Source organism: Patiria miniata, unplaced genomic scaffold, assembly GCF_015706575.1.
Source record: "Patiria miniata isolate m_02_andy unplaced genomic scaffold, ASM1570657v1 HiC_scaffold_7, whole genome shotgun sequence".
Taxonomy (NCBI): domain Eukaryota; kingdom Metazoa; phylum Echinodermata; class Asteroidea; order Valvatida; family Asterinidae; genus Patiria; species Patiria miniata.
The window spans coordinates 7,976,517-8,004,146 of NW_024037074.1; the positions used below are offsets into that span (position 1 = coordinate 7,976,517).

Here is a 27,630-nt window from a genome sequence, read left to right on the forward strand (position 1 = left end):
TATTAATATTAGTTTAAAATGTATGTCTATATTTTAATTGATACCCATATATAAGTTTTTGATACAGTTTACAGGTAGATATAAAGAATATCATTTTAATTTAATTTTCTAGAAACATCTCCGAAAAAGTATGTGTATAAATCAAACCTTGAATAAAGATGCGATAATTGCATATATATAAAAGATTTAGCTAAAAAAATGAAATTTTGATTAAATTGAAATATATATATCAAATTAAAATGATCCTCTCATTAAATAAAATAATAAGAAGCGGTTTGAAATCTGGACTTGTATGTAGAACTAGAATTATTCCCAACAATCCTCTAATTTCATCTTGATGTTGTATTTCTAAGAAATTATAATTTATGATCCAAAAATATTATCATAATTTTGATCATGCCGAGCTGAGCACCGCGCGATGAATCGCGTGATCTTTCTACGTCATCATGAATATGTAAATCATTATTCATTGATGAAAATCAAAAGTGCGTGGCGTGTTGTGTATGTACACAAAACCGCCTGCGCCTCGTGTCTCGTGTTGGGCATAATACACACTCATGGAGAATGTTTGTGTTTGCTTGAGATGTGTGCCTCAGTTTTTCAGCTTTTTGCTCCGAACTTTACCCAAGTTTTTTAACACCGAACTGTCGTGCATGTGGTATGTATACTCTTTCATTTGGTAATAAACTTCAAAACTGGAATTTTGAGTGCGAAAATGGGAAGTTTGCAGGTTGAAATTGTGATGGCTGCTCGGGTTGAGCAGCGGGTGGGCACGGCCGGTGCATGGCGTGGTCTGGTACGGTGTTTTTATTGGATAGCCTCGAGTCGCCTGACATGCCTGATGTTGGCGACAGTTGGTAAAGATGCTATATGCCGATATTCGATAATTAACCCATGTGCAGTGCCGTAGAAATGGTGTGAGAATCCAGGGATGATTGCAGTAGACGGGCACCACCACGTTTTATCATTGAACAAAGATAACAAGTTTGGTGGAAAAATTATTTGAGATGAAAAATTATGCCGTATGTCCAGTCAGAAAAACATGGACCAACAACCCTGACCATCACCGTCATGCACAACTTGTGACGCCTTTACATAAAATACAGTGCAGAAAAGAAACTCACATTTCTCATTGAAAATTAGTTTATTTTTTCTGGCTGAAAGACTTGTGTTTGTTTTACCCGTTCTTATTCCTCAATGATCATGTTAAGTGATGACTCTTAAGTTAGTACTCAGTCTTAATAATAATAATATTAAATCTTGACTACTTTGAATGTTCCTGTCTTCATCATGTTCATACACCACCGCATGACATGCATGACGTGTTGTAAAAAAACTACTGGTTTCTGTGTTTAGCTAATTTCCATGACCCTGCTTTTTTTCTGCAGTTCGCCACTTTATATCCTTATTACTAATTTTGTGATAGAGAAATTTACCCTTATTAATCCATCTTGTTTTGCCTCATATTTTCTTCATTTTTAGTTTGTTTTGTGTTTGGTTATGTACTCTACATTTTAAATACTTGTACAAGTTTTTACATTTATTACTTTTTAGGTCTCATTGCAGGACCATTAAATGTGAATCACACGTTACATGTGTGAAATTTCTTAAAATATTGAAATTATTCAAAATATTAAAATTAAGGACATATCTGACCAGAATCTGTTATCATATTTACAGTGACTGTGGATTATCACATTTTTATTAGCTAGTATTTATGTAGTATCACTAATAAGTAGGCCACGCAGTTACCGGATGAGGAATATGTATGATATAGATTAATTGTACAGATTACATTCAATATGGCTAGCCTTCTGTTTACACAGACATGATAAAGCCGGAGTGCGGTGTAGAAAGAGTCCCATGGGGAAGTTTACTTACAATTGATAAGAAATTCGCCCCCCCCCCAAAAAAAAAAGGGGGGGAAAAGAATTATACTGTTCCGAAAAGTAAACAAATTGTTAGAGGTGTACACGCCTTCCTATGTTGACTTTGGATGTAATACTGAGTCATTTCGCCCGAATGGAACTGTTTGGTTGGCAGGGTCACGTTTTGTAATTTGAATGGCGCGAAATGTCACACCACATTGGCGTCGGAGCACATTGTTCAACTACTCTGCATGTTTTTTGCTTTGTAATTTTTTTTCTGATAATGTTGGGAAGGAAACGTTCGATGGGAAGTGGGTGTTTGGAGGGGGTGGGGCTACTTGTTGGAAGGGGGAATGCCTCATTCCCAGTTCCAACCACATGTTGAAAAAAAAGTTATACATTTGTAATGCTTTGTATGTCTACGTGAACTTATTAGACCAAATCATTGGGTTTTGAAACACTTCAAGATTTGCCTTCACTAGGAAATTAAAGCCTCCCCACTGTTAATGCACTTACATGATCAGACAAAATCATTGGGTTTTTGAAATGCTGGCTCCACTCTCAGCTTTGCCTTCAGAAAATTTAAGGCCCCCCCCCCCTCTCCAGCCTGAATCAGGCATGTCAGGGGACGTCAGCTAAACGTTGGCCCTATTTCTGGAACAGGAGCGTCAGATCATATGATATGAGGCCAGATTTGATTCAATGTACATGTATTTCCATATGGTTAAGACACTGAAAGCGCGTAAAGTGATTCTCAAGCCACCGATGGAGCCGAACCTGCGAACAAAGGTTCTGCAACCTGCATAGAGAGCTACACATCGTAACTGACACCCCTTACCTGACACCGTCTGCATACAATACTGTACGTCTTGCATAACAATGTAAATGGTTACATCGTAGTACTATCAGTAACATATACCGGTACCAGTATGGATATGGACTAGCCTCCATGCATGAATAGTACTACATGTTGATGAAATGGCACTTATTTATGACCACTGGTTGAAGCTCGGTGTGTGGGACACATCACTTGTGCACATACTCTTGTTTTACTATACTCCCGAAGACAATGCTTTGTGCTTTCCTAGGGCTGTAATATAACACTCTTCCAAGTCTAAGCACACATACCTACCACAGAGGACCGTTTTGAACAAGAGACCAATTCCCGAGGACTGAAAGGATCTGGTCTTCTCCCTTTGTGTGTCTGTCCTTGGGGGTTATGTAGAACAAGTGCACATTGGTTTGCGTAGCAGCGCGGATATGGCACGATGTATTCATGACTAATTTCATTCTGAATGGACTGCTGTCTTGTGAGTTCTAGGCGTACATATTCTAGAGTCCCGTCTTTCTCTTCCTCTGTAACCGTTGAGGTGGTACTTGTGTTCAGAGTCCATAACAAACATGTGTAGACGTGTACTTGTATGTATACCGGTACCTATGCAGGGAAACATTGCCATACCCCACAGTATGGGCACCTTGCACAACTACCCCTAGTGGCGCACCTAGGATTTGGCTTGGGGAGGGGGGGAAGGCTCACAAATTTTTTTCCAAAAAAGTTTGCCCAAAATTTGGCCACAGAAAAAAATTGGGTTTTCTTTTTTGGGGGGTGGGCTATACTATTTTGACGGTGGTGGCGCCACTTACACCCCTATTTTACTACTCGAAAATAGGTCACATGCAAACATGTTCATATCACCAAGGTCAAATCGTTACAACCTTTTATTGGGGGGGGGGGGGGGGGGGGCTCAAGCCCCCGAGGGGAGGGGGGCCCCCTTGGGTACGCCACTGACTGCCCCCTCAACGATTACAAAGGGAGAGTTGGAAGAGACCGCTGGAAGGATACATGCGAACGCATTGCGCACAACACCTGGTGGTCACGAAAATGCTACGTGGCTTTGTGCTCATTCAGAATAATATAAGTCATGCCTGTACTTTGTGCCAAACACGCACTAATAAGTTTTATAGTACGCACAGGCGATAAAATAACCAGAGTATTACACAAGTGCTACTTCAAACTCCAGTATTTAGATATTAAAAAAATCTCCTGGTACTTCAATAAATGATTATTGAAAAGGTGCATGTATACATGGGTGACAGCACATATGTAGCAAGATACAGGTATGTGACAGAGGGCCCCCCCCCTCCAGGCGCCCCCCCCCCTCTTTTGTATTGGTCATTTTGTAACCTCAATACCAGAATCTCAGGAATTCTTTTGAGATATCTGGGGGGGGGGGGGGTACTAGGTAGCAATAGTGCAGGGTGTTTATAGACCTTTCTACGCTTGGTTGGCAAACTGCACATTTTGCCAACCACTGGTTGCAAAACTATGGAAGGTCCAACACTGCAAAAATGAAGAAGAGCATAAAATGGCGCCAATGTTTACAAATTAAAGAAAGGTCTATAGGGTATATAGGACATGGGGATACTACCAATACTCTGTCACAAATTGTGCTGGCATTGTATGTACAGGCAGTGTATGTTGTGAAGTTATCCTTGTTAGCAGTCTGGGCCAGTAATCGCTATGGAGGCCCTCTTCAATGGCGAAAGTATTGTATTATCGGTACAATAGCTAGCACATTTGCTTTCGCCATTGAAGGGGGCCTTCATGATAGAATTCTTACCCTGCCCAGATTGGTCTGCATACTGTGTACATGGTGCATGTTCAGATTAGTACAAATTAGTACAAGTTGAGTACACGCTGGTCAAATGAGTATCAAGTGTCATGCATGTGTGTCAGCTTGAGGCTACCGTACATGTACACAAATGTAATGCATGTGTATGGTTCCACCCTAGTAATGTAATGACAGCCTAGCTATATCTTGATGATTTTTTTTTCTGAGACAAAAAACGTGTATGCTTTAATTTTATCATACTTCTCTGATAAATCATCATTACTCATGATACATACATTATGTACATGTACATTGTACATTGTACTAATGAAATTTTACTTCATTTTCACGGCACTATCTGATTAATTTACCGGACTACAGGTCTGTATTTGGACAGGATCGTTAGGCCTATATTGTTTTTGCACTCTTGTTCCTTTTCTGCAACTTTTGGTTTCACTTCTAATATTTCATTTTTTAGTCATTTCTGCTATGGAACTTCATTCCTAGAACTTACATTATAAAAATATTTTAATTCCTAAACATTGCACATAAAAAAATATTGACACGTGTTTTGCGGGCAGTCAGTTACTCGTGATCATGGCTTGTTGTTGTTTTGTTGCCGTGGGAAAAAGAAAAAAACCCCTTGAATCATAATGCAACAACCAGCGCATTATTAGCAGATTTGCTGCAGGCCGTTATTACAAATGACTCACAGGCAGTCACTGTACAGGGAGCACCTCATAAATAAATACGTTAGTTGGAAGTTTGCCAACTGTGCCTTTAACCAGTCTGCCTCTCAGCGGATAACTGCCAATAAATATGTACTGGTACACGCATGTGTATGATCAGATCATACGATGTACAATTACCCATACGTTCAGTCTGAGCATGACCATAAGAGTTACATCTAAGACCGTGTAAAGAAAAATAAGTAGTTTGTTGCCCTGCCTGTTTGAAAAAATGAAGGAGGAGGGCACTTCCCCCCCCCCCCCCCAATGGCAGATTTTGGATGGATTCTTCAATTTCTTGACTATTTTGCTGATACATGTACGTGTAAAAATTTATGTCCAAAGGAGCCATTACCCTTTCGACATAATTTCGTTGGAAACAGATGAAAACTTTGAAAAGACAATATATTGACAATATCTGTGCAAAATATATTCAAATGTATGAATTTTAAAGAAAAAAATAAAGAGGATATCTGAAAAAAGGAAGCGGGCAGAAACGAGAGACTTTTTTGGTTACTTTTTTTACTTGGCCGACATAATATCGCTTTGGGTAGTAGGGTAGAAACCATTTCATACATGTAGTGGACACGTACATGTACATTGTACACCTCTCTTCTCTTATGAAGAAACTATGTAATCAGGCTTTTCACCTGAAGTAAAGCTATTAAATAGAATGGGAAAACAATGGTGCATGATTAATTTGTATTTTTTAAATCTTTAAATTTTGACCCCAGGCCTCCCCTTCAAATATGGAAAAACATATGGTTTGGATGTGCAGCAACTTGAAGCAAGTGTGAGACATGTGGGAATTTCTTTATGAAAAGCATGATAATTTGTTTGTAAAACATGTAAAAGAAAAAAAATGGATAAATTATTTCTTGTAATTCTTGTAATATTTATCACCGTGTAGCTAAAAGGATATCTGCTGTGAGCGTCATGCCAAAAGACTTGACAGGAAGACTTAAGAAAATTGTCTTGAAAACTGTCTTGACAAGTCCTTGGTGATCAAAGCCTGTCGCGTCAGGAAATCCACTGTGGATGAACTTGCTCACATCCTGTGATCAAGACTCACATGCGATGACGTCACACGGTCAACGCGTGTCTTAAACAGGATGGGTTCATTACTTGTTCATTCATGGTCCGGGAAGTCAAATTCAATGGCACTTTGCCAATGTGTATGTATATTAGGCCCCTCAAAAAAAATATTCGGTCTCTGGTCAGACCAAAGTTCCAGAATTGACGCGGCCACGCGGCTTTTTTTTTTTTTTTTTGCTTTTTTTTTTTTTCTTCAAGCTTGGATTGTACAGACAAGGTGGGGTACTATTTTGCTTTTTGGGTGTCCTCATGTACATTGGTGTCCTCCATAATTTGCCTTGGTGCTTTCGATCATTTGCCTTGGTGCAATTTCCCATTCCTTGGTGCTCTTTGGTAAAAAAAAATTGAGGAGGTGCGGAAATAGAGGGCGCTGTTGGAGCTACCGCGGAACATTTTGAAAAAAAAGAAAGATCGACGCGCAAGATTAAAATCGACGCGCGCGCTGACCAGAGACCGACTTATTTTTTTTTTTGGCCTTAGTTACCACCTCAAAAACAAATCTGCAGGGTGATTGTTCAGTTTTCCCAACGACGTGAATTGGTTTAGTCTGGGACAGCGGAAGAGTGTTTAGTATTAGTAGACCCTTTGCATTGGGGCCATCTTTGGGGTGCACACCTTTGGGAACGCAAGAGTCGAGTCCTCATGTGCAGTCATTTCCACTGATTTAAATCAATTTAAATTAACTTTGAAGATGAATGTCAAATGTTTCTAGTTAACGAGTTCATTTGGAATGTGAGTGTCAATTTGTCAGATTTGAGAAATTTGCAAAAGGTTAGCATATTTTCTCACAACTCTTTCACGATATCAAAATGTACTTGACAGAACAAAAGGTAAACGAGACTTCTTTCCCAGAGACATTTGCCCTCAGATTTTCCACGTCTCACGGCTTTTACAAACCACGTGCGCTGGTCCCTGGCATGCAAGCAAACAAAAACATTCTGAGGTGTTGTGTCTGAATGTCTGCGGCTTATGAATATAAAGAGTTCACGGCCAGACTATGGCCTATTTCTACCGACAATAGAACACTGACTAAACTAGATTCCCATGGTTGTAGCAAGCTGTGCAAGCACATATGATTTAACAGACAGACTTTAAAGTAGTTCTTTTCAAAAAATTGATTTGTAAAATTGCTATTTTTCAAGCCATACTAAAGTTATTCACTTTTGAATGATACATCTGGGTCATAGATACATTTTGGGTCCAAAGTGTGACACTTTTTCCTGTCCTTGTTACCTTGGTACATGTAGGCCTATTTTGTATTTTGCCATTCAAGTTTCGTAAAGAATAACTTCAAACAATGCTTTATTTGTTGGGTAGGTACATGTAGTTTGCTATTCATAATCACTCTTGGAGGATGATTGCATTATGGAGTGCATCAGAATCATACAATCATTGATGTCTCAGATGTGCAGGGACAGGACAAAAGTGGATTGACCCATATCTACGAACAATTCCACCAACATTTAGGGAATAATTACAAATTTTAAGTTATTTCCCCAGGTGGATCTTAAATTCGAAGTGGACAAGATTCTTGTCCACTTCGAATTTAAGATCCACCAGGGGAAATAACTTAAAATTTGAAGAAACCAAATATGTTTTAGAGGCTTGTAGACACCCAAAATAGATTTTTTTATTGTTTTTTATTTTTATAAATTAAGGATGTTCAAATTGGAAATTGCTACAACTAAAGAATGGAGATAAACTTCTTAGTAATGTAATATGATTTGCAATGGAGTGCATGTCCATGTCCGTATCTGTTTCCATAATATGACCTTGAACTGAAACGTAGGGGTTTTTCAATTTTACTCTTGAAACCTGAGGTCTGGTTTCTCCCCAGGCAAGCTGACAAGAAAAAAGGTCAAAATAGTTGGCATGCTTGACTTGATGGAACAAGCTAATGTGTCAGCAATAATATGCCTATCACATGACCTTCATAGGTCAACTCCAATGACGTACCACATGTACGTAAACTGCAGATTTTGGGGTTGGCTACAATGTGTTTGGGAGGCGGTGCGAACAATGGTAGAAATAACTGGAATTTCTGGGAACTTGGCCAAAAAGTTGGTTCGTCGATACACCCATCTGTTATTAAGCCCTGGCCATGTTCTCACCAATCACATCATTTGAGATAGTGCAACCAAATGACTAACAAAAGTCTGGTACATGTACATGTGTATGCTTGCACTTGCACAGGACCTGTGGCTGAGATTTGGTGGAACAAGTTAAAGGGAAGATACAACATTTGCAAACATCAAAAAACTAATTGATCATATTATCACGAAACATCTTACTGGATTGTTAGGGAACGACAGTCGAAAGTATCTTATAAAATCATGGCTCCTGGTGTGCTGACATTTGCAGGAAAACTTGTATTTTTCAAAACTGGCTTTTTTCAAAAACTGCTCCTCAATTTTCATATTTAGTTATTCCGCATTTTCTTTGCAATTGATTTTGTACACACCTGTGAAGGGGTACAAGCCTGCTAGACTGATTCTCTACCTTACGATACCCTGACATCTATAAATTGCTTTGTTTCATCTTAAGTGGGGTCAGGGAACCAGATTACAGGAACAATGACTGTTGTTCTTGGTTTTTGAATCATCTATGATCACAAAACTTCAAACAAGTCAGTGTAGCAATATTTGCTGTAAAATACCAACCCCCAAATCCATCCATTTCTGAAAATCACAGCAAAAGCAAAAGTTGTACATTCCCCTTAAAGGGAATGTACAACATTTGCTTTTGCTGCAATTTTCAGAAATAAATGGGTTTGGAGGATTAGTATGTTATAGCAATATTGTTAAAATGACTTGTTTTACGTTTTGGGCTTGTACATGTTGGAAAAACCAAGAAAACCAATCCTGTTCTTGTACTCTGGTTCCCCGACCCACTTAAGATGAAACGGAGCAATTTATAGACCTGTGGGAATTAAAAAGTCAGAGAATCAGTCTAGCAGGCTTGTACCCCTTCACAGGTGTGCAATCAATTGCAAAGAAAACAATGAATAACGAATTATGAAAAATTAGAAGCAGGTTTTGAAAAAAAGTCATTTTTTTGACCAGCGTTGGAAAAATACCATACATGTATTTCTTGAGAATGATAGCACACCAGGAGCCACGATGTTACAGGATGCTTTAGACTGTCATTCCCTAACAATCCAGTAAGGTATTTCATGATAATTTGATCATTTCGTTTTGTGATGTTTGCAAAAGTTGTACATTCCCTATAATATTCACCATGTGAGTTGACTGTACATGGGTTCAATTAGGGGACACCCTGTGTTTGTTAGTTAGTGGTGACCTTTAACATGTTTAAGGAAGGTTTATGATTTGACCTCTAAGCATGACTTGACCTAAAATGTATTGCCGATTTGAAAAGGGGGGGGGGGGTCCAGTTCAAGGGCATGGAAATGCAAGCGTACAAGGGTACCAGTCACAACCCATGTAATGGTCAGTTTTAAAAAGGGGTTGACTCAAACTTTATACAGTAGGGGTAACCCCACCCCCATCCCACATTCACCTGTTGTAGTCAACAAGGGTTAAGTACTTTCCCATGAGTCCTACCCCGGCCTCTAATGAGCAGTAGTACAGGAAGAAATGAATTGAACAACTGCAAAAAAATAAGTATTTTTACATACATGTACTTGTACATTATACAACATGTGTCTGCATTTCGCATTTAAATTTGTACATACATGTATATCAAAATGCAGTGGACTCCTCAGGATTTTCACTCAGGGTTGGGTCAAGGGGAAATTTAAAAGGTGGCTTTGAAAGGTGGGAGAACTTTATTGTAAGAGAGAGGAACTCAAATTTGATTTGAGTAAGAAAAGTAAGATTTGAGGCTATGCATGGTGGAGATACTAAATAATGGAAAGTTTGCGGAAACACCATGGGAGAATAATTTCTCAACTAAGAGAATGGTTCTGAAAAGAACCAGAGGTATAAACTTGACGTTCCGGTCAGTATGCTCTGACCGTCTTCAGGAGAGTGCCTAAACTCTAAGAAAGTAAACACTTTAGCAAAAGCGAAATCGGTGCAGTGTGAAGATGCAGCCTACATGTATAATAAAAAAAATAGTTTATAATCCTATAAAATAAAAAAAATGTATCCTATAATAAAAAAATATTTTATAATCCTATAAAATAAAAAAAATTAATTAAAAAGTTTGGTTTCATGCATTAAAATGTAGTACAAACAAAAACCTGCTTGTTACTTTAGACAGCATGAGATCGAGATCACCTCCCACACCAGAAACGGACAGTGGCTTTATGGGGAAGTCGTCCATAATCTAATTTGTGAATGACCGGATGACCTGCAGAGATGAGGTCAAGTCTTTGAAATGGAAAACACACACAAAAAGCTCAGCTCGGTCAGGGGTAGTCTACTGACCTGGCTTGGTGGGGGGTGGGGGCTGGCTTCTGGCCCTGATTAGAAAGTTGCTGACCAGTGGAGTTTACTTTGCAGCAAATTAAATTACTGAGAATGAAATGCTCAGATCCTTCTGAGAGCATGTGAAAGTCTGAGAAAAAACAAACAAACAAGTACAAGACAACAAATATCCTTGATCCTCAATCAGAAACCTTCGCAAAGTCCAGTTTTGTGGATTGAAAAAGGTGGACCCCTGTTCCCAACAGAAATGTATAGGAGATACAGTGTATAGCAGTTCTGTCAATAATAGGCAGGCTTACATGTAGTTGTTCTGGATTCCTGCCAAAATCTAGAAACTTTACCAGGGCAGTGCACTGTTCATTTGGCAGACATACAAACCAACTTAAACTTGTGTACGTCGACTCGTTAAAATGTTAGGAATGTTTCTATGCATAATGTTTTTTTAAAAAGGAAAAAATACAGTGACGCAAGTGTATTGAATGAATACTCTTTCCTTGTTGACAAAAAAATTTCCCACCCGTACTCGGACTAGAGACCTTTGCATTGCCTGAGTGATTTCATTGACCTACAGACTACACAACAATCAACTTGTTTCCAGGGACACCAAATCCACAATGCCTGTCGGGAGTTACGATACTTAACTTTCATTGTGTTCGGCTTCAAACTGTCAATCGTTTGCAAACTCTGGATAGTTTGAGCTTTGAAATGTAGGCAGTTGCTTGAATTGTTAAATACCTGTAGCTGACAGATTGATGAATGATTCTTATTTGCTTGAAAATCCTGAAAATATTTCCTTTATGGCACTGAAAGAAAAATTCACTGGTTGGACAAGTATTTTGACCTACATTGTAGATTTTTAACACCAAAACAAGAAACAATTTTGATTGTAGAGGGTGACGGTAAACACAATGGTCAGACAAAAAGGACCAACGCATAGTAAACTGTTTACAGCTGTAGCGTTTTTTTAAGCACTTTTAATACGCTTAATTCCTGTATGATGCAAACGTTATTTGTACCAACGTGGTGATACATAATTTAATGATTTCTGTCTATGAGTGTATCCTCTATGATAGCAGTGTTGAGCTCACTCATTGCACCTACATGTACACGTAAGACCTAGGTAAAAAATGTTTCTGGTCTTGTTTTTTTGTGTTTTTTTTTTAAAGGGAAGATACAACATTTGCAAACATCAAAAACCGAAATGAACAAAATATCACGAAATATCTTACTGGACGTTAGGGAATGACAGTCTAAAGCATCCTGTAAAACCGTGGTTCCTGGTGTGCTGACATTTTCAAGAAAAATGGTATTTTTCCAACGCTGGTCGGCCGACAAGCGTTGGAGAAAACTGGCTTTTTTTAAAACTGCTCTTAAATTTTCATAATTAGTTTCTCCGCATTTTCTTTGCAATTGATTACACACCTGTGAAGGGGTACAAGCTTAATTGCTGGACTGATTCTCTGACCTTACAATTCCCTAAAGTTGACAAACTGCTCCGTTTCATCTTAAGTAGGGTCGGGGAACCAGACTCCAAGAACATGATTTGTTTTCTTGGTTTTTTCAGCATCTTCAAGCCCAAAACGTGAAACAAGTCAGTTTAACAATATTTGCTATAGGCCTAACATTCTAATCCCCCAAATCCATTTACTACTGAAAATTGCAGCGAGAGCAAATGTTGTACATTCCCTTTAAAGGAGAGGCAGCCCTTTTTTCCAAGATGATGGCCTAATGTCAGTCATGCCCCTATCTCTGTAGGTTGTGTAAAACTGTTTAGCACTTCACAAGCAAATCGCAAGTCAACTCACAAGTCCAGTCACAAGTAAATCACAATTTTTTTTCACAAGTCCAGTCACAAGTAACAGGGGAGGAACAGTAACTAAGAAATTCCTTTGTCATATTTCATTTGAAAAGTTTTCGAGCTAATGTGGGACTCGATAACTTGTGGAAAGTTGTGATTGACTTGTGATTGACTTGTGATTGTGATGGACATTTGCTGGACTTGTGATGAATCACAAGTACAATTGCATGATTGATAAAAAAAAAATCACATTAAACTTTTTTTGAAATCTAACAATCCTTTGGTTTGAAATGTTTCCCCCTCAGATTGATCCATCATGGGGATCGACAGCAACAACCGGGCGGGCAGTGGTGCAGCCTACTCCCGCTTTGCCGAAGAAATGGACATAGACTCAGTCAACCTGAGCATGCGTGGCCCGCTCTCCAAATCCCAGGGCCTGAAAGGCTTCTGTCTGAACAATTGGAAGACACTGATCGTGCTCCTCATTGCTATCCTGTGTTTTGGCATCGGAATCATCTTGGGACACTTCATTGCTTCGTCTTGTGTGGTCAAATCCAGCACAAACGGAATTCATAAAAACGAGACACTGGGGCCCGACATGGGAAGTGCTACAATGGGCCCTACAACAAGTGCTACCTCGTCATCAAAACCAGACTATTTAGCAATGATTAACGGATTGATTCAGACGTCTAGCCTTCAAGCCAATTTAAGGTAAGATTGATTTTGGGGAGGGGGGGGGGGCTTTGAGGAATCATCTTTAGTAAGGCTGGTGGTTTACATCACTTCATATATTGTAACCTTTGAGTTTACTACAGGAAGGAAAATTAATTTTCTGACATTAATAAGGGAATTAATGTGTGCTTGGGAGGTGTCAAAACAAAATAAAAAATTTCCAACACACCTCTAGCTATATAATGGAGTGTCCAGCTCGCGAGTAAGACGTAAATAACTCCTTTTATGGAGATTGGCGTGCACGTACTGCACTGCGAGATGACGCGCAGATGCAGCTGTGGTGAGTGCATTGTGAATTTAGGACTTCGAAATACTGACTCACTTGTAGTATCATGCATACCTTCGTGAGGATTGTGAGAGTTCAACCAATAAAACGGTAAAATGCACTGGATTTCATAGAGTCCAAATTTCATGTGACTCTGGAAAAGTGTTTAAGACCGGCCAGCCATGTCTTTATCATCTGTTTAAGACCGGCCACGTGACAGGCTCTCGACCAATGGGAATGGGTAAACTGTCTTGGGTATTTATGAATTTTTTTTTTTTTTAGTATTCATAAATACCTAAGACAGTTTACCAATTCCTATTGGTCTAGAGCCCATCACGTGGGTGATTTTGAAACTGCCGGTAAAACACCGCTGCATTTTGATCCACATGGCCTATTTGAACGAGTGTCAGTGGACACCTTTACAGCTAATTTGTTATAGATTGGGCTATAGTGTTCTGCCGCCTTACAAAAATTTGATAAAAAGAAAAGAAAAGGACAAATGTATGCTCGAATTAAACACTTACGAAACTACTGGCTAGGAAAACTAACAATTTCAAATGTCCAACGCTGCGCATTTGTCGACCATCTTCCACAATGCACTGGGAAAAATGAACTCTCCGTTGCAAACTCTTGGTGGCGCACTGCATTGTGAATCGCCCAAATTGATCTATTGATTCAATGAGACAATATCTTGTTATTTGACTTTTACAGGACGTATACGAATGGACCTCACCATGCTGGATCACAAGGAAATCTAGACCTAGCCGCTAAAATCTATGATACGTGGAGGGGCTATGGCTTCGACGTTTACACAAAAAATTACAGTGTTTTATTGTCAAGACCTAGCACGTAAGTTGATAAACATGTTTTGCTATTAAGGTGCGGCTGCATGGGTGAGTCACCTGCTTTGCAGGTTATTAACTTGTGAACACACACATACATCAATATTAGGTTTTGCCCTTCACCGACGTATAAACACTGTATACTCAGGGTGTTACCTCCTGAGTGACAGTTAGAAAAAATCACTCAGGTGAGACTCAAACCTACGACCACCTGATCGGTTGGCAAGTTCGAATCTGATGTACATACAGCAGCGGGTACTGCTTAATTCTAAACAGTTAAAAACAGTCACTTGATTGATTTTGATCGCTGTGATGGCGTAGCTGAATTTGCAAGCAAGAGAGGGAGGGTTGTGTTTTCACCAAATTTTTTCTTTATACAATCAGAGCGGATCCAAACAGTATTGAAATGTACAACACGGCAAATCCGACGGACAAAGATTCATTTCTACTTGAACTTGACGATACAGATTTGTCAGGCATGCTCAAACCGTTCGCAGTCTACGGATCAAACGCTTCAATAACGGTAAGAAAACCATCCTTCCGTGTCGACATTGAAACAGGTTGACGTTTTCAATTTCTCCTTTTCTTTCGTAGGTTTTGCATTCCTTTGACAAAGGTTATTCCCAAATAGTTTCCAAAAATCCTTGTTCTTCCGTGAAAATATCTGTGTTTGAATGTTTTAGGCAAATGAAATTAAAAAAAAATTGGCTGACCATTTTTGAGATTGGAGAAAAGAAGTTTGCCTTTGGTGAAAGTAAAAATCTTTTCGTTAAATTGAGACAAAGTGACAGAAAAAAACCCCAGAAATGATTGGAATTCATAAATGAAATCCGTTAATTGTAGAAATAGATATTTGTATTCAAAAATACATTGAAAGCTTTTTAAATGTATAAATTAAAATATAAACTAATTTTTTAGCCCCAGGGTGATGAGAAGTGTTGGTTTTGTCTAATATAGCCTCTCACACAAATGCCTATTGTCTTAATTGTCAAAAGTTACAATTTATTCTGATATTTATTTCACCTATCTCAGGAGGATCCCGTCTATGTCAACTTTGCGACAACGGAGAATTTTGACAAGTTGCTGCATGAAGCAGGTGTCAATTATGCCGGCCACATTTGCCTGGCCAGAATGGGACGGATCTCACTCGCTCAAATGGTAAGAATCTGGAAAATATTTTTTCAAAAAAACTAGACAAAATTTGATAAATGAAGAGACTGAGTCTGCACTAGTAATCAGGAGGTTGTGGTTCGAGTCCCACCAAGCCAGCTTGTGAATATTTTTCTTTAACCCTATCTCCCTACTATCTTTTACTTAGTACTGGACCTGTTGTTGTCCGCCAATATCCACCAATCACACTGCTTCCAATGCATGCTTTGCTTTAGGCCTCCAGGCCCAAGTTCATCATACTCCATCAATATTTAGTCAAACCAGGCCTGCAGGACCAATGCAAGCCCCCCAAAATCCACCGAAATGGGGGAATGGATTTTGATGGAGTTGGGAAGGTTAGGGTTAATACTCTCGGACCGATCTGAGTATACAGCACTTATACAAATTCTGTTGGCGAAGGCCTAACCCGGCATGAAAATCTACCTGTGTATGCTGCAAATTTGTCCAATATCCCAGTTTTTGCTGCTTGGTTTTTTGCAGGCAGAGATCAGCAAGGACCGTGGCTGTATCGCCCTGGTGGCATTCCCCGATCCCAACTTTTACGCTAACCCGACATCTCCAGCAAACTCCTTCCCCAACACTTGGTGGCTCCCTACCAATGCGATACCTCGCGAGTCGGCTCGGCTCAGCATGGGAGATCCCTCCACTCCCTTCTTTCCGTCGTATGGTATGGATACAATCCTCTGATCTCCAGGACTCTAGGCTCAGTGGACTAGACACCTGCCCTCGTACACACACGCACGCTTACACAGGCATAGAAGTGGGGTACTTCCTTTGTTCTCGTGTACTAAAATTTTGCAATGTCGCACACTAATGTCAAAATGCTCTTATTTTAACCAGAATTAATTTCCTGGGCTCAAATTCAGACTTAATATCCCTTTTCTAAAACTTTTCCATTTGCGACAGATCAACCCACCTTGGAAATTCCTAGTTTTTTAATCAAATCCATATATCTATTTTGTGAAAAACTTGTGGGGTACCAAAACGGTACCCCGCAAGTCGGTGGGCATTCCTTGTGGGGTACCTCCCATTGTTCCGGTACCCCCATAAGGCAGTGTTTACACGTTCACAGGGACAGACAATGTCCCAAAGACTAAAAAAGAGCTAGGGTTTTCTTTCATTTGTCACGCTTGTCTTCTGTTCCTCTTTCAGATATGGCGCCTCGCAAACCCCTCACCTCAGTTGAAGACTTTCCAGTTCAGACAATCAGCTTCGCCACGGCAAAAAAAATCCTTGCGTTAGTACATTAATTTTCCAGTTCAAAAAACAAATTATGTTAGAATGACATCACACAAGTCGTATGTTTTGCATAATTATTCATAAATTGTAGACTAGACACCTGTCACTTCCTTTGACTTGCCCATCCATAATTTGCAACAACTCTGAACACATTTCAACCTAAGCTTCCTTACGCGTGACACAGTTTTGGAGTCATATGGGGTCTTAAAATTAAACTTAGCCACCACGATCACTTTTTCCAGCACCATTTCACATTCACATGAAGTATAAGCGGTTTTAAAGTTCATTCTTTTAGGCTTAAAGGCAAAAGGCCAGTTCATGCTAGGCGTGAAAGTGAACGCAACTGCGCTTTTGTGACGCCATTGCAAGAACTTGCGTTGCAAATTAGCAAAATTTCCTGATGTCAAATTTGCTTCGTATTAGCATGAAGTTTGAACCGGTCTTGACTGTGTGTATTTGTTTTTTCTTGACAGTAAGATGGCCAATCCTCCAGCCACTGAAGATTGGATCATTGATGCGCCGGAAATTTTCGTTGGGCCAGGCTTTCACGTTGCAACCCAGCACTTGAGGCTCAATATCTACAACACGTTGAGTTTGACTAATATCACCAATGTCATTGCTACTATCCCAGGAACTAAAGAACCAGGTAAGAGCCAGTTGGGTTTTTCGCAAGTCCCTCACAAGTCTGGTCACAGGTCTGTCACAAGTCTGGCCACAAGTCCATCACAAGGCCATCACAAGGCCATCACAAGTTCATCAGACAGAAGTGTAGTCACAAGTCCTGGTACAAGTCCAGTCACAAGCAAAGCACAAGGCCATCACAAGTCCAGTCACAAGTCATTGTACAAGTCTTGTCACAAGTCCACCACAAGTCAATCACAAGCAAAGCACAATGTAGTCACAAGTCCAGTCACAAGTCCTGGCACAAGTCTTGTCGCAAGTCCAGTCACAAGCAAGCACAAGGCCATCACAAGTCCAGTCACAAGTCCTGGTACACGTCTTAATTGTCACAAGTCCTGTCACAAGTTATTGTACAAGTCTTGTCACAAGTCCATCACAAGCAAAGCACAATGTCATCACAAGTCCAGTCACAAGTCCTGGTACAAGTCCAGTCACAAGTCCAGTCACAAGCAAGCGCACAAGGCCATCACAAGTCCAGTCACAAGTCCTGGTACACGTCTTAATTGTCACAAGTCCTGTCACAAGTTATTTTACAAGTCTTGTCACAAGTCCATCACAAGCAAAGCACAATGTCATCACAAGTCCAGTCACAAGTCCTGGTACAAGTCCAGTCACAAGTCCAGTCACAAGCAAAGCACAAGGCTATCACAAGTCCAGTCACAAGTCCAGTCACAAGTCCTGGTACACGTCTTAATTGTCACAAGTCCAGTCACAAGCAAAGCACAAGGCCATCACAAGTCCAGTCACAAGTCCATCACAAGCATAGCACAAGGCCATCACAAGTCTGGTCACAAGTTCATCACCAGCAAAGCACAAGGCCATCACAAGTCTGTTACAAGTCCATTCACAAGTAAATTCTTTTTTCGTTTGTACAGCATTCAAAGCATGTTTGCATGGCCACCTTTGAAATTTTGTATCTAGAGCAAAAAGAGTAAATCGGCTATCGTTTGTGATACAAATGAAACATTGACTTTCTTTCAGATCGCTACGTGATCATCGGCAACCATCGTGACTCCTTTTCACAAGGTGTTGTGAGTCCTGGGACGGGTACAGCTTGTCTGATGGAGGTAGCTAAAGTCCTGTCTGAGTTGACGAAGCAAGGTGAGCATACCAAAATGATCTTGCTGACTTGTTTGTGTGTCAGTACTTCGATCGTTTTATTTTAGCTTGACCCCCTCACTCTATCTACACACCTTGTTATTCTAAAGATTTGAAAATTTGAATGAAAAGATATATATGGTGTGAAGCTTTGCATGGCGGATGAGATAAAGTAGAAAAATTGCGGGTAACAGCATGTGGAAAGAAATCTCTTCTTGGAAGAAGTGTGGTTCTGAAAGGATTCCCATGTCTGCCATCACTAATTTTCCCCTGCAATGACCTATCAGCCATCAGAAAGTGACAGCATGTCCTAAAATCAAAGTTAGCAGGGACAATAGTAGAGTGTTTACTGACAAAAAAATTAGAAATTTTCAGACCAGTCTCGTAGGATTTGTGCAGCGGGTGACAAGTGATGGCTGATATGGGAATCTTTCCAAGGAAGGCTCCGCATTCAATATAGGTGAGCTTGGATGAAGACGAGTTACAGTTTAATGTCTACTTGTTGAAAATGAGATTTGATTGTTTGTTGTCTAGGATGGCGACCAAGACGAACTATTCTCCTGGCGAGCTGGGATGCAGGGGAAGACGGACTGATCGGCTCAACTGAATGGGTGGAAGTAAGTATTCCTGACTTATCATCAGCATAGCTGTGTTATAGCTGAGTCCATTATACACGCTGTCACGTTACATCGATCTGTCTGGCCCCTCATTCTGCACACGAGGGCAACATCATGTGGAGTGCCGTGGCCTAGTGGTCTGGAGCATTGAATTTGTGGTCTGCGGGTAATTCTGCAGGTTGTGGGTTTGAGTCCAGCCTGGGGTTATGGTGCGTGTGCCCTTGAGCAAGGCACTTTGTCACTCATTGCTTTTCTCTACCCAGGAGTAAATGGGTACCTGTGAGGGCAGTGTTGGTTACTGTGAGAGGTTGATTACGGCCAAGAGCGCCGAAATGGCTGCCTACCGGCCGTGTATACTCCCCAGGGAGTTGAGGTTTCAGGAGTGTTTGCCTGTTGAACAGGTGTAATAAAAATTGTATTGCGCTTTGATACCCCGTTTAAAAGCACTATATAATGCCTGTTGTCATTATTACGTGAGCCTTTCCAAAAGCCACGGTGCATGTTAAAGCCGCTTACATCCCACACGCATGTCAGACTTTTGCACATGCAAGAAACTTCACCTAGTTTCTACTAAGTTTGTTGACAACTTTTGTACTTTTTTCAGGAAAATATGGAGAAACTTCACTCGAGAGGCGTAGCTTACATAAACCTGGACGATGCGGTGACTGGTAACTACAGCTTTGCAGCTGCAGGGAGCCCTCTGTTGGCAGACGTCATCTTTAATGCTGCCAAGGAGGTGAGTTAGAGGATTCTGAAATCCGTGGCTATGCAAGGGGCTGAATACGGGGTACAACTTGGATCCAGATTGCATGAGGGCAATAGAGGGCTCATTTTCTGGAGCAAGCACTTAAAGGGAATGTACAACATTTGCTTTTGCTGCAATTTTCAGAAATAAATGGATTTGGAGGATTAGTATGGTATATAAAATATAGTTAAACTGACTTGTTTCATGTTTTGGGCTTGAAGATGCTGGAAAAACCTAGAAAACCAATTATGTTCTTGTAGTCTGGTTCCCTGACCCCACTTAAGATGAAAAGGCAATGAATACACTTTGGGGAATTGTAAGGTCAGAGAATCAGTCTAGCTGGCTTGTACCCCTTCACAGGTGTGTGATCAATTGCAAAGAAAAGTCAGAATAACTAAATACGAAAAATTAAGAACAATTTTTTTTTTTAAAGCCAGTTTTCTCCAACCAGCGTTAAAAAAATGTAGTTTTTCTTGAAAATGTCAGCCCACCAGGAGCCACGATTTTAAAGGATGCTTTAGACTGTCAGTTCCTAACAATTCAGTAAAGTATTTCGTGATAATTTGATCATTTCGTTTTTTGATGTTTGCAAATGTTGTATTTTCCCTTTAAACCCAGTTTTAACAAAAAGCTAACTTTTTGCCTTGCCCACATCCTCCACTAGGGGTGAGAGGGGGGGTTGGGAGGGGGCACACAGGCAGGATACATGCTCCCCTGCTCCCTACTTCAACGCGACTGGGTTGAAACCACTTCCCTTAGGCACATGTGCTTCTACTGTCCGTGGTAGCTAAGTAATTAAAATAGTGTTGCAGAGAGGGGAAAAATTTGGGGTATTGTGCCTTTGATGATCCAAGCATGGCATTTGGCACACAGAGTATGCCTTATGAAAGATATTTGGCTATAGGGCCTACGCAAATTTGTCCTTTGAAAATTCATAGGTAGAATAACAAGCAATTCTCAAAATGGCTGCAATTGCTTGTTATTCTAACTATATTTTTTTTCAAAGGACAAAGCTGTCTTTCTCATGAAAGATCTGCTGTACTAAAGCATGGCTGCAGTTAGTGTTTTATTGGAAAAAAAATTGGGTTTCCTCAAAAAGTAAAGTAGCTATTGAGCTCAAATTTGCCATGCTTACTACTTAAGATTTTGGGAATTTTTGCAAAAATTCAAATGCTCCTACATAAGTGTTCCTTTGAAACACAACAACGTTTCTACATGTCTGAGACATTTGGTGATTGTTTTTAATCAGGTGAACTGTCCTGAGCAATCGCATCACAACATGAGCATATACGACGACTGGGCATCCAGGAGACCAATCAGCGCAACCAATCAAAAGCCCCAGTAAGTTGTTGACCATTGTATTACATTTGTATTACATTTGTATTAAATTGTGCTACATTGTGCTACATTGTATTAAACGGTCCTGGATCATGTATTTATGTGCTTAATCTATGGGAGAGTGTTGTATAACAAGGACAAAGGAAAAGACAATGGCTTGTCCTCGAGAGCTATGTAAAACATGACTGTGTGTTCAGAAAGGTTTGTGGGCTCTGTGCACAAGTACGCCCTCAACGGTAAGAAAGGGAGAGTTGGGGGAGACCACTGGAGGAGACATTTGAATGCACCCCCTCGTGGGTACAGCCACAGGTGTTTTCCATTACTTGATATGTGGAATGTTTTCTTCCCTTCTGCCTGTAGGTTGGATCCTCTTGGCAAGGCTAGCGACTCGGCTCCATTTCTCATGCTCGCTGGTGTCCCGTCGGTGGATTTGCAATACACTTACGATGAGGTACGTGCTCTTTCCGTATAAAACATTTCTGTGCTCTTGGTTTACTCTCGTTAGTGAGCCAAGTCAGCCAAATAGCGCCCTCTATAGATTGAGTTAGGAGCCAGTCGGTCTCCACACTGTTGCACCTGTTGGTGGTCGTTGCTAGAACTGTAATTGATTAGAGACTAGAGGGGCTCTAATGTAGGCAGAAATGTTTTCATGGAGAATTTTTCAGGGGGGGGGAGATTCAATTTTCTATCAATTTCAGAAAGTTGATTTGGGTGGGGGTTTTGTTCAGGGTCATTCCATGTCGAATCATAAAAAAAGTTTGAAAATTTAAATCCCAACCCTTCCAAATTGGTTCATATTTCATAATGGTTCATATCACATTTTGGGAACAAGTATGCCAATTTTTCGATATTTTGTAGAAACCATGTTGGGGTATAATTTTAATCCAAGTTCGTCTCAAGGTCACATGATCCATAAGGTCAAATTCAAGGTCCAAGTAAAGGCCAAAAGGTCATCATACTTCAACATACTCAGACATGAAAAATAACGCTAAAGTGGGATTCCTTATGATGTTACTTTTCCACAAAGCAGCCAAGATAAACCAATTTGGCCCTCAAGTTATTGAGATTTGGTCATTTGAAAATTGGCGACCATGCCCATTTTTGCCAAATCACCCCCCAAAATAGCGGGTAGTGGCGCAAACTGTTGGTCTGATGGCACCTGAACTGAAGATTGTAACTTTTTGGCCAAAATTACCCCATACACTAATATGAACCAATATGAAGGGGGTGTGGTTTTAACCCATAGGGTGATTTGACATGGAATAACCCTTCAATTCTGTTTCTTCAAACTACAAGAATGCACAAAAAGCAAATGTTTCTATTAAAGGGAATGTACAACATTTGCTTTTGCTGCAATTTTCAGAAATAAATGGATTTGGAGGATTAGTATGTTATAGCAGATATTGTTAAACTGACATGTTTCACGTTTTGGGGTTGTAGATGCTGGAAAAACCAAGAAATCCAATCATCTTCTTGTAGTCTGGTTCCCTGACTCCACTTAAGATGAAACGCAGCAATTTATAGACTTTGGGGAATTGTAAGTTCAGAGAATCGGTCTAGCTGGCTTGTACCCGTACTGTGTGTAATCAACTGCAAAGAAAATGCGGAATAACTAAATATAAAAACTTAGGAGCAGTTTTTGAAAAAAGCCAGTTTTCTCCAACGCTGGTGGGCCGACCGGCGTTAGAAAAAATACAGTTTTTCTTGAAAATGTCAGCACACCAGGAGCCACGATTTTACAGGATGCTTCAGACTGTCGTTCCCTAACAATCCAGTAAGGTATTTCGTGATAATTTGATAATTCCATTTTTTGATGTTTGCAAATGTTGTATCTTCCCTTTAAAGTACCTTTAACTGTTGGAATTGATTTGTCGTCAACCAACAGAAGTTCTACAAAGCACCTAAGTACCCGACCTACCGTACATTGTGTGACAAGGCAGAGAACATTAATCTCTTCATTGATCCGGACTTTTCAATCCACGCTGCCGTGACGGAAGTGGCAGCAAGGGTGCTCGTGACTTTGGCAGACACGACCCCACTTTCAATGAAGGTGTGCGACTATGCCGATGCGTTGACCAGATATATGCAGGATTTCAAAGATCAGTACGGGGCAATGCTCCAAAGCAAAGGGATATATTTAGGTGAGTTTTGTTTAAGACTTGATGAAGAGGTTTTTTGTTTTGTTTTTTCAAAAAGCAAGTTTTTTACAAGGATTTGGTTGTTGGTTTTGACCCGGCCCGAAAATCACAAATGCAAAACCTTAACCCACCCGCCCCGATTGAAATGATGGACGACCCGACACAGCCCTAGGTCGTTTCTGGGTCAGGTCAGTTTCGGTTTGCGGGTTGGTTTTTCACATTAGTCTGTAACCTTCTCCAACATTGCTCTTATTTGTGGTTGCTTGCAGATCCACTGCAAGTACAATGGATCCACTTTTCTATGTTATCAATTATGCTACATGTAGGGGGGCAGGGAACAAGTCTAGCTTGGGAAAAACTGATTTATTGTCAGGCTGTAAATAGTTTATAATGCATGTTAAAACAAAATCATTCTACATGTGGTGCTCGACTTTAATACAAGCATTCCTTTATTATTGTTCACCCTCTGTTACCTGTGACGGGACTAGTGAAATGACTTGTGATTTACTAATGAAAAGACTTGTGATAGACTCGACTACAACGCTGCATTGAGCAGTTGAAGAAATATCCAATGAGACTTACCTGCTTTTAGAAACTGTTATAATGTGTAGGGTTAGGAAATTTACCGCTGTGGTATATTGCTGACATGACTTGAATCTTTGTTTGAGCTTCATTTGTTACAGTTGCCGTCTTTCATCCACAGATGAGTTGGAAGCAGCTGTCAAGCAATTTTCTGAAATAGCAGAATCTTTCCAACACTCGTTTGATAACCCTAATGAAAATGAGTAAGTCTCCATGCTTCCCTTCACTGGCAGTATTTCAAAAAGTTAGCCCAAAAAGCAAAAAAATGGAGAAAAAAAACCAAGGTGTCCCTTGTTCGAAGAAATCCTCCCCCCCCCCCAAAAAAATGAAGTTATGCTTGTTTGAAATATGTCAACATCAAACCGTTTCTTTCAGGTCAATTTTGAGATTTTTCTGAACTCGTTCAAGTCCCCCACATCAGGCAAAACTTGGCCTAATTTTAGCCCAATGTACTCTCCGGACATCTCTGTTTTTTGCTTTTTGCGAATCATTGTTCACATGATTGCCATGTATGGAAATGACCAATCCACACCAATTATTAAAGTTTTGAAAAAAAAAATTTAAAAATTAAAGAAAAAGTAATTGAGGTTCAATATTAATTTCAGAGTTGAAAATATTTGTTGGCAAGATTTTCCAGTGTCTTTAATATTGCTACAAAATTATTATTAGAATTCATGTTGACATAATTATGGATTTCTGTTATATTAGGTTTACTGTCAGACAGGTTTTACTAAGGAAATAAATGTGTGCTTTGCAGGTTTTGAACATTCTGTTTAAGACCAGTTGGAGTCTGGATGCTGATAATTACCCGAGCCGAATACCGACCAAGCACATATTTATTCCCATCCATAAATACCTTCTCGGTAAAAAAATCAAAACTTTGGTCCAAAAGTCAAAACAAGTCAAAAATTATAAATTCTCAATGATTTTGATCAACAAAACACCCCTCTGGCTATACAATGGTAAGGCCCTCTGGTAAACAACTCCTTATATGGAGATTGATGCGCGCGTCGTGTGTACTGTGTGATGTGGCGCACAACGCAGATGTACCGGTGTAGTGTGAATTTAGGACTATGAAATACTGACTCACTGGTAGTATTGCACATGCCTACGTGAAGATTGTGAACGTGAGGATTTTGAACCAATAAAATGGTGCTGGCACCGGATTTCATAGGAGTCAAAATTTTTATGTGACACTTGAAAAGTGTTAAAGACCAGCCAGCCATGTCTTTATCAACCGTTTAAAACCGGCCACGTGACAGGCTCTCAACCAATAGGAATGGGTAAACTATCTTAGGAATTCAAGAATTACATTTTTAACTGAAACATTTCAAAAGTGAAAATAATGATTTCAATATTAATCGGGTTTATATTTAAATTTCTTTTCTAGTGAGCTGATTATGAGAAGAATGAACGACCACGTCATGACAGTGGAAAGAGCTTTTCTTGTCAATGAAGGACTACCACTCAATCCAGAGTCAAGGTCAGTATATCCTAGAAACAAAAATAATTATTCAAATATCATTTCTATCAAAAGTTACTTTTAGAAGTTCCTGGACTATATTTCTGTTACTTAACTCAGCAACTCTAAATGCTATCTACCACTGGAAAGCTCTGATTTTACGGAATCCATATCTCAATTCTTAATTCTGACTTGAAGGCCCCCGTCAAAAAATACTCGGTCTCTGGTCAGCGCGCGCGTCGATTTTAATCATGCGCGTCAACTTTTTTTTTCTTCAAATTAACACGGAAGCTACAACAGCAAATTGCACCAAGGCAAATGATAAAGGGCACCAAGGCAAATTATGGAGGACACCAATGTATAATGAGGACACAACAAAGTACCCACCTTATCTGTACAATACAAGCTTGAAAAAAAAAAGCCACCAAGAAAACAAAAACAAAACGCGTCGCCGCATCAATTCCGGAACTTCGGTCTGACCAGAGACCGAATTTTTTTTTTTTGGTCTAAGCTCATTTTGATTTACGATTTAGCTGCTTAGAATTTGCTGTAGATTTGTTTCAAAAGAAGGCAGTCCACTTACATGTACCTGTTTTTCCCACATGTTTTAATATAAACGGTCAACATGGCTTCCGTCAAAAAGTGTTCACAGAAAAATAGATGAATGCATAGAAACTAAACACCGCAAAAAAGAAAGTCCACACTCATTGGAGGGGTCATAATTTTAAATCTGATCGTCTTATGATTATGTCATTTTGTATAGACCTTTGGGGAATTTTGTTGGCTACATTTTGATACCCGTTTGCTACCAAAAGACTGTAAATCAGTCAACATTGACAATGGTTTATGAGAAATGATGCAGTTTGAAAAGTTGCAAATTTAAAGATTACGCCGGAAGAAATTGCTAAGCGCAATCACACATGCCCGTAATTGGCCCCTATCAACTGCACGGTGCCAGAACAAAGCACTGGTAATTCAATTCACGTGCTCCCATGCATGCAAGCACTGTCATGACTGTGCGATCGGTATTCCCTGCCATTTGTTTCAGGTAGTGTATCATTGTCACGCAGCCACTTCCACTCGTGAACATGTACCTATAAATTTTTCATTTTTCCAAACTGCATCATTTTTCATAACCCTTTGCCAGTGTTGGACAATTTACCGTCTTTGGTAGCAAACGGGGTATCAAAATGTAGCTAACAACATTCCCCAAAGGTCTATATAAATGACGCTATCATTATACGATCAGTTCCAAAATTATGACATCTCCAATGAGTGTGGACTTACTTTTTTTTGCGGTGTTTATATGTACCTGTGTGTAATAATTGAATGGAAAAAAATGATACACTTAACTGAAATCTGATCACTGTAATAAGATCATATGTTTGTTCATCACGCAGGCATCTAATTTACAGCGCTGATGTGTCATCAGTCTACAAAGGTGCAGCCTTTGGGCCTCTGGTCCAAATGATGGTCATGGAGCAAGAACTCAATCACTGGAACTATGTTGAGGAAACACTTGGCTACACTGTGCTGGGTCTGTATCAAGCCACAGATATTCTGCGAAATATGGCATCAACATGGTAACATTTCAGTAAACTTCCATCGAAAGCAGTGGTTTTTTTTCCCGTTTCCTTTTTTTTTTTGTCTACCGCCCCTTGAACAAAGACATTGACAAAATGGAGAACCGTTAACCTAATGCGGGATCGCTCAGTTGGTGGAGTACCAGAACGGCAATCTGGAGGTCGCAGGTTCATATCCCACTCCAGTCAATTTCTTTTTTCAACTTCAATTTCTTTTGATACCTTTTTAAACTTTTGTTTCCCATCCAACATAATATATTACATTTGCTGTAAATATGGATTTGTTGAGAAGTAATTTCTCATTTTCTTTCAACATGAATGAAGACAGATTTTGAAGTTTGCTTTTATAAGTGGCTGAATTTAATTGCAAATACATTATGATACCGATTTTTTCCTACAGCGGGATATTGTTATGTTTGTTGCAATGCTGTTGCCAGCTACAGGAATCCTATGTTTCATTATCAGAAATAATTAATAACAGTAACAATAACACTTTTGCATTAGCCTGACCAGTCTCAGTCCAATAAGATCCAATAAGCACAGGAGCTGTTGGATTCTGTTGGATTCTGTTGGATTCTGTTGGATTCTGTTGGATTCTGTTAGATTCTGTTGGATTCTGTTGGATTCTGTTGGATTCAGCGGGCAT

The 27,630-nt window shown here is 39.8% G+C and overlaps 1 protein-coding gene across 1 annotated transcript; it reads left to right on the forward strand.

The window, feature by feature from the left end:
* Positions 1-485: 485 nt before the first annotated feature.
* LOC119745414 (putative N-acetylated-alpha-linked acidic dipeptidase) lies at positions 486-27,580 on the forward strand. The gene is made up of 17 exons (XM_038221746.1): positions 486-658; positions 12,798-13,203; positions 14,201-14,338; positions 14,716-14,854; positions 15,364-15,489; positions 15,982-16,168; positions 16,654-16,738; positions 17,214-17,386; positions 18,403-18,522; positions 19,054-19,136; positions 19,741-19,872; positions 21,131-21,222; positions 21,580-21,670; positions 23,105-23,360; positions 24,061-24,142; positions 25,330-25,422; positions 26,802-27,580. The coding sequence occupies exons 2-17, from the start codon at positions 12,809-12,811 to the stop codon at positions 26,986-26,988; spliced, it is 2,379 nt and encodes a 792-aa protein (XP_038077674.1). The 5' UTR covers positions 486-658; positions 12,798-12,808; the 3' UTR covers positions 26,989-27,580.
* Positions 27,581-27,630: the final 50 nt, after the last annotated feature.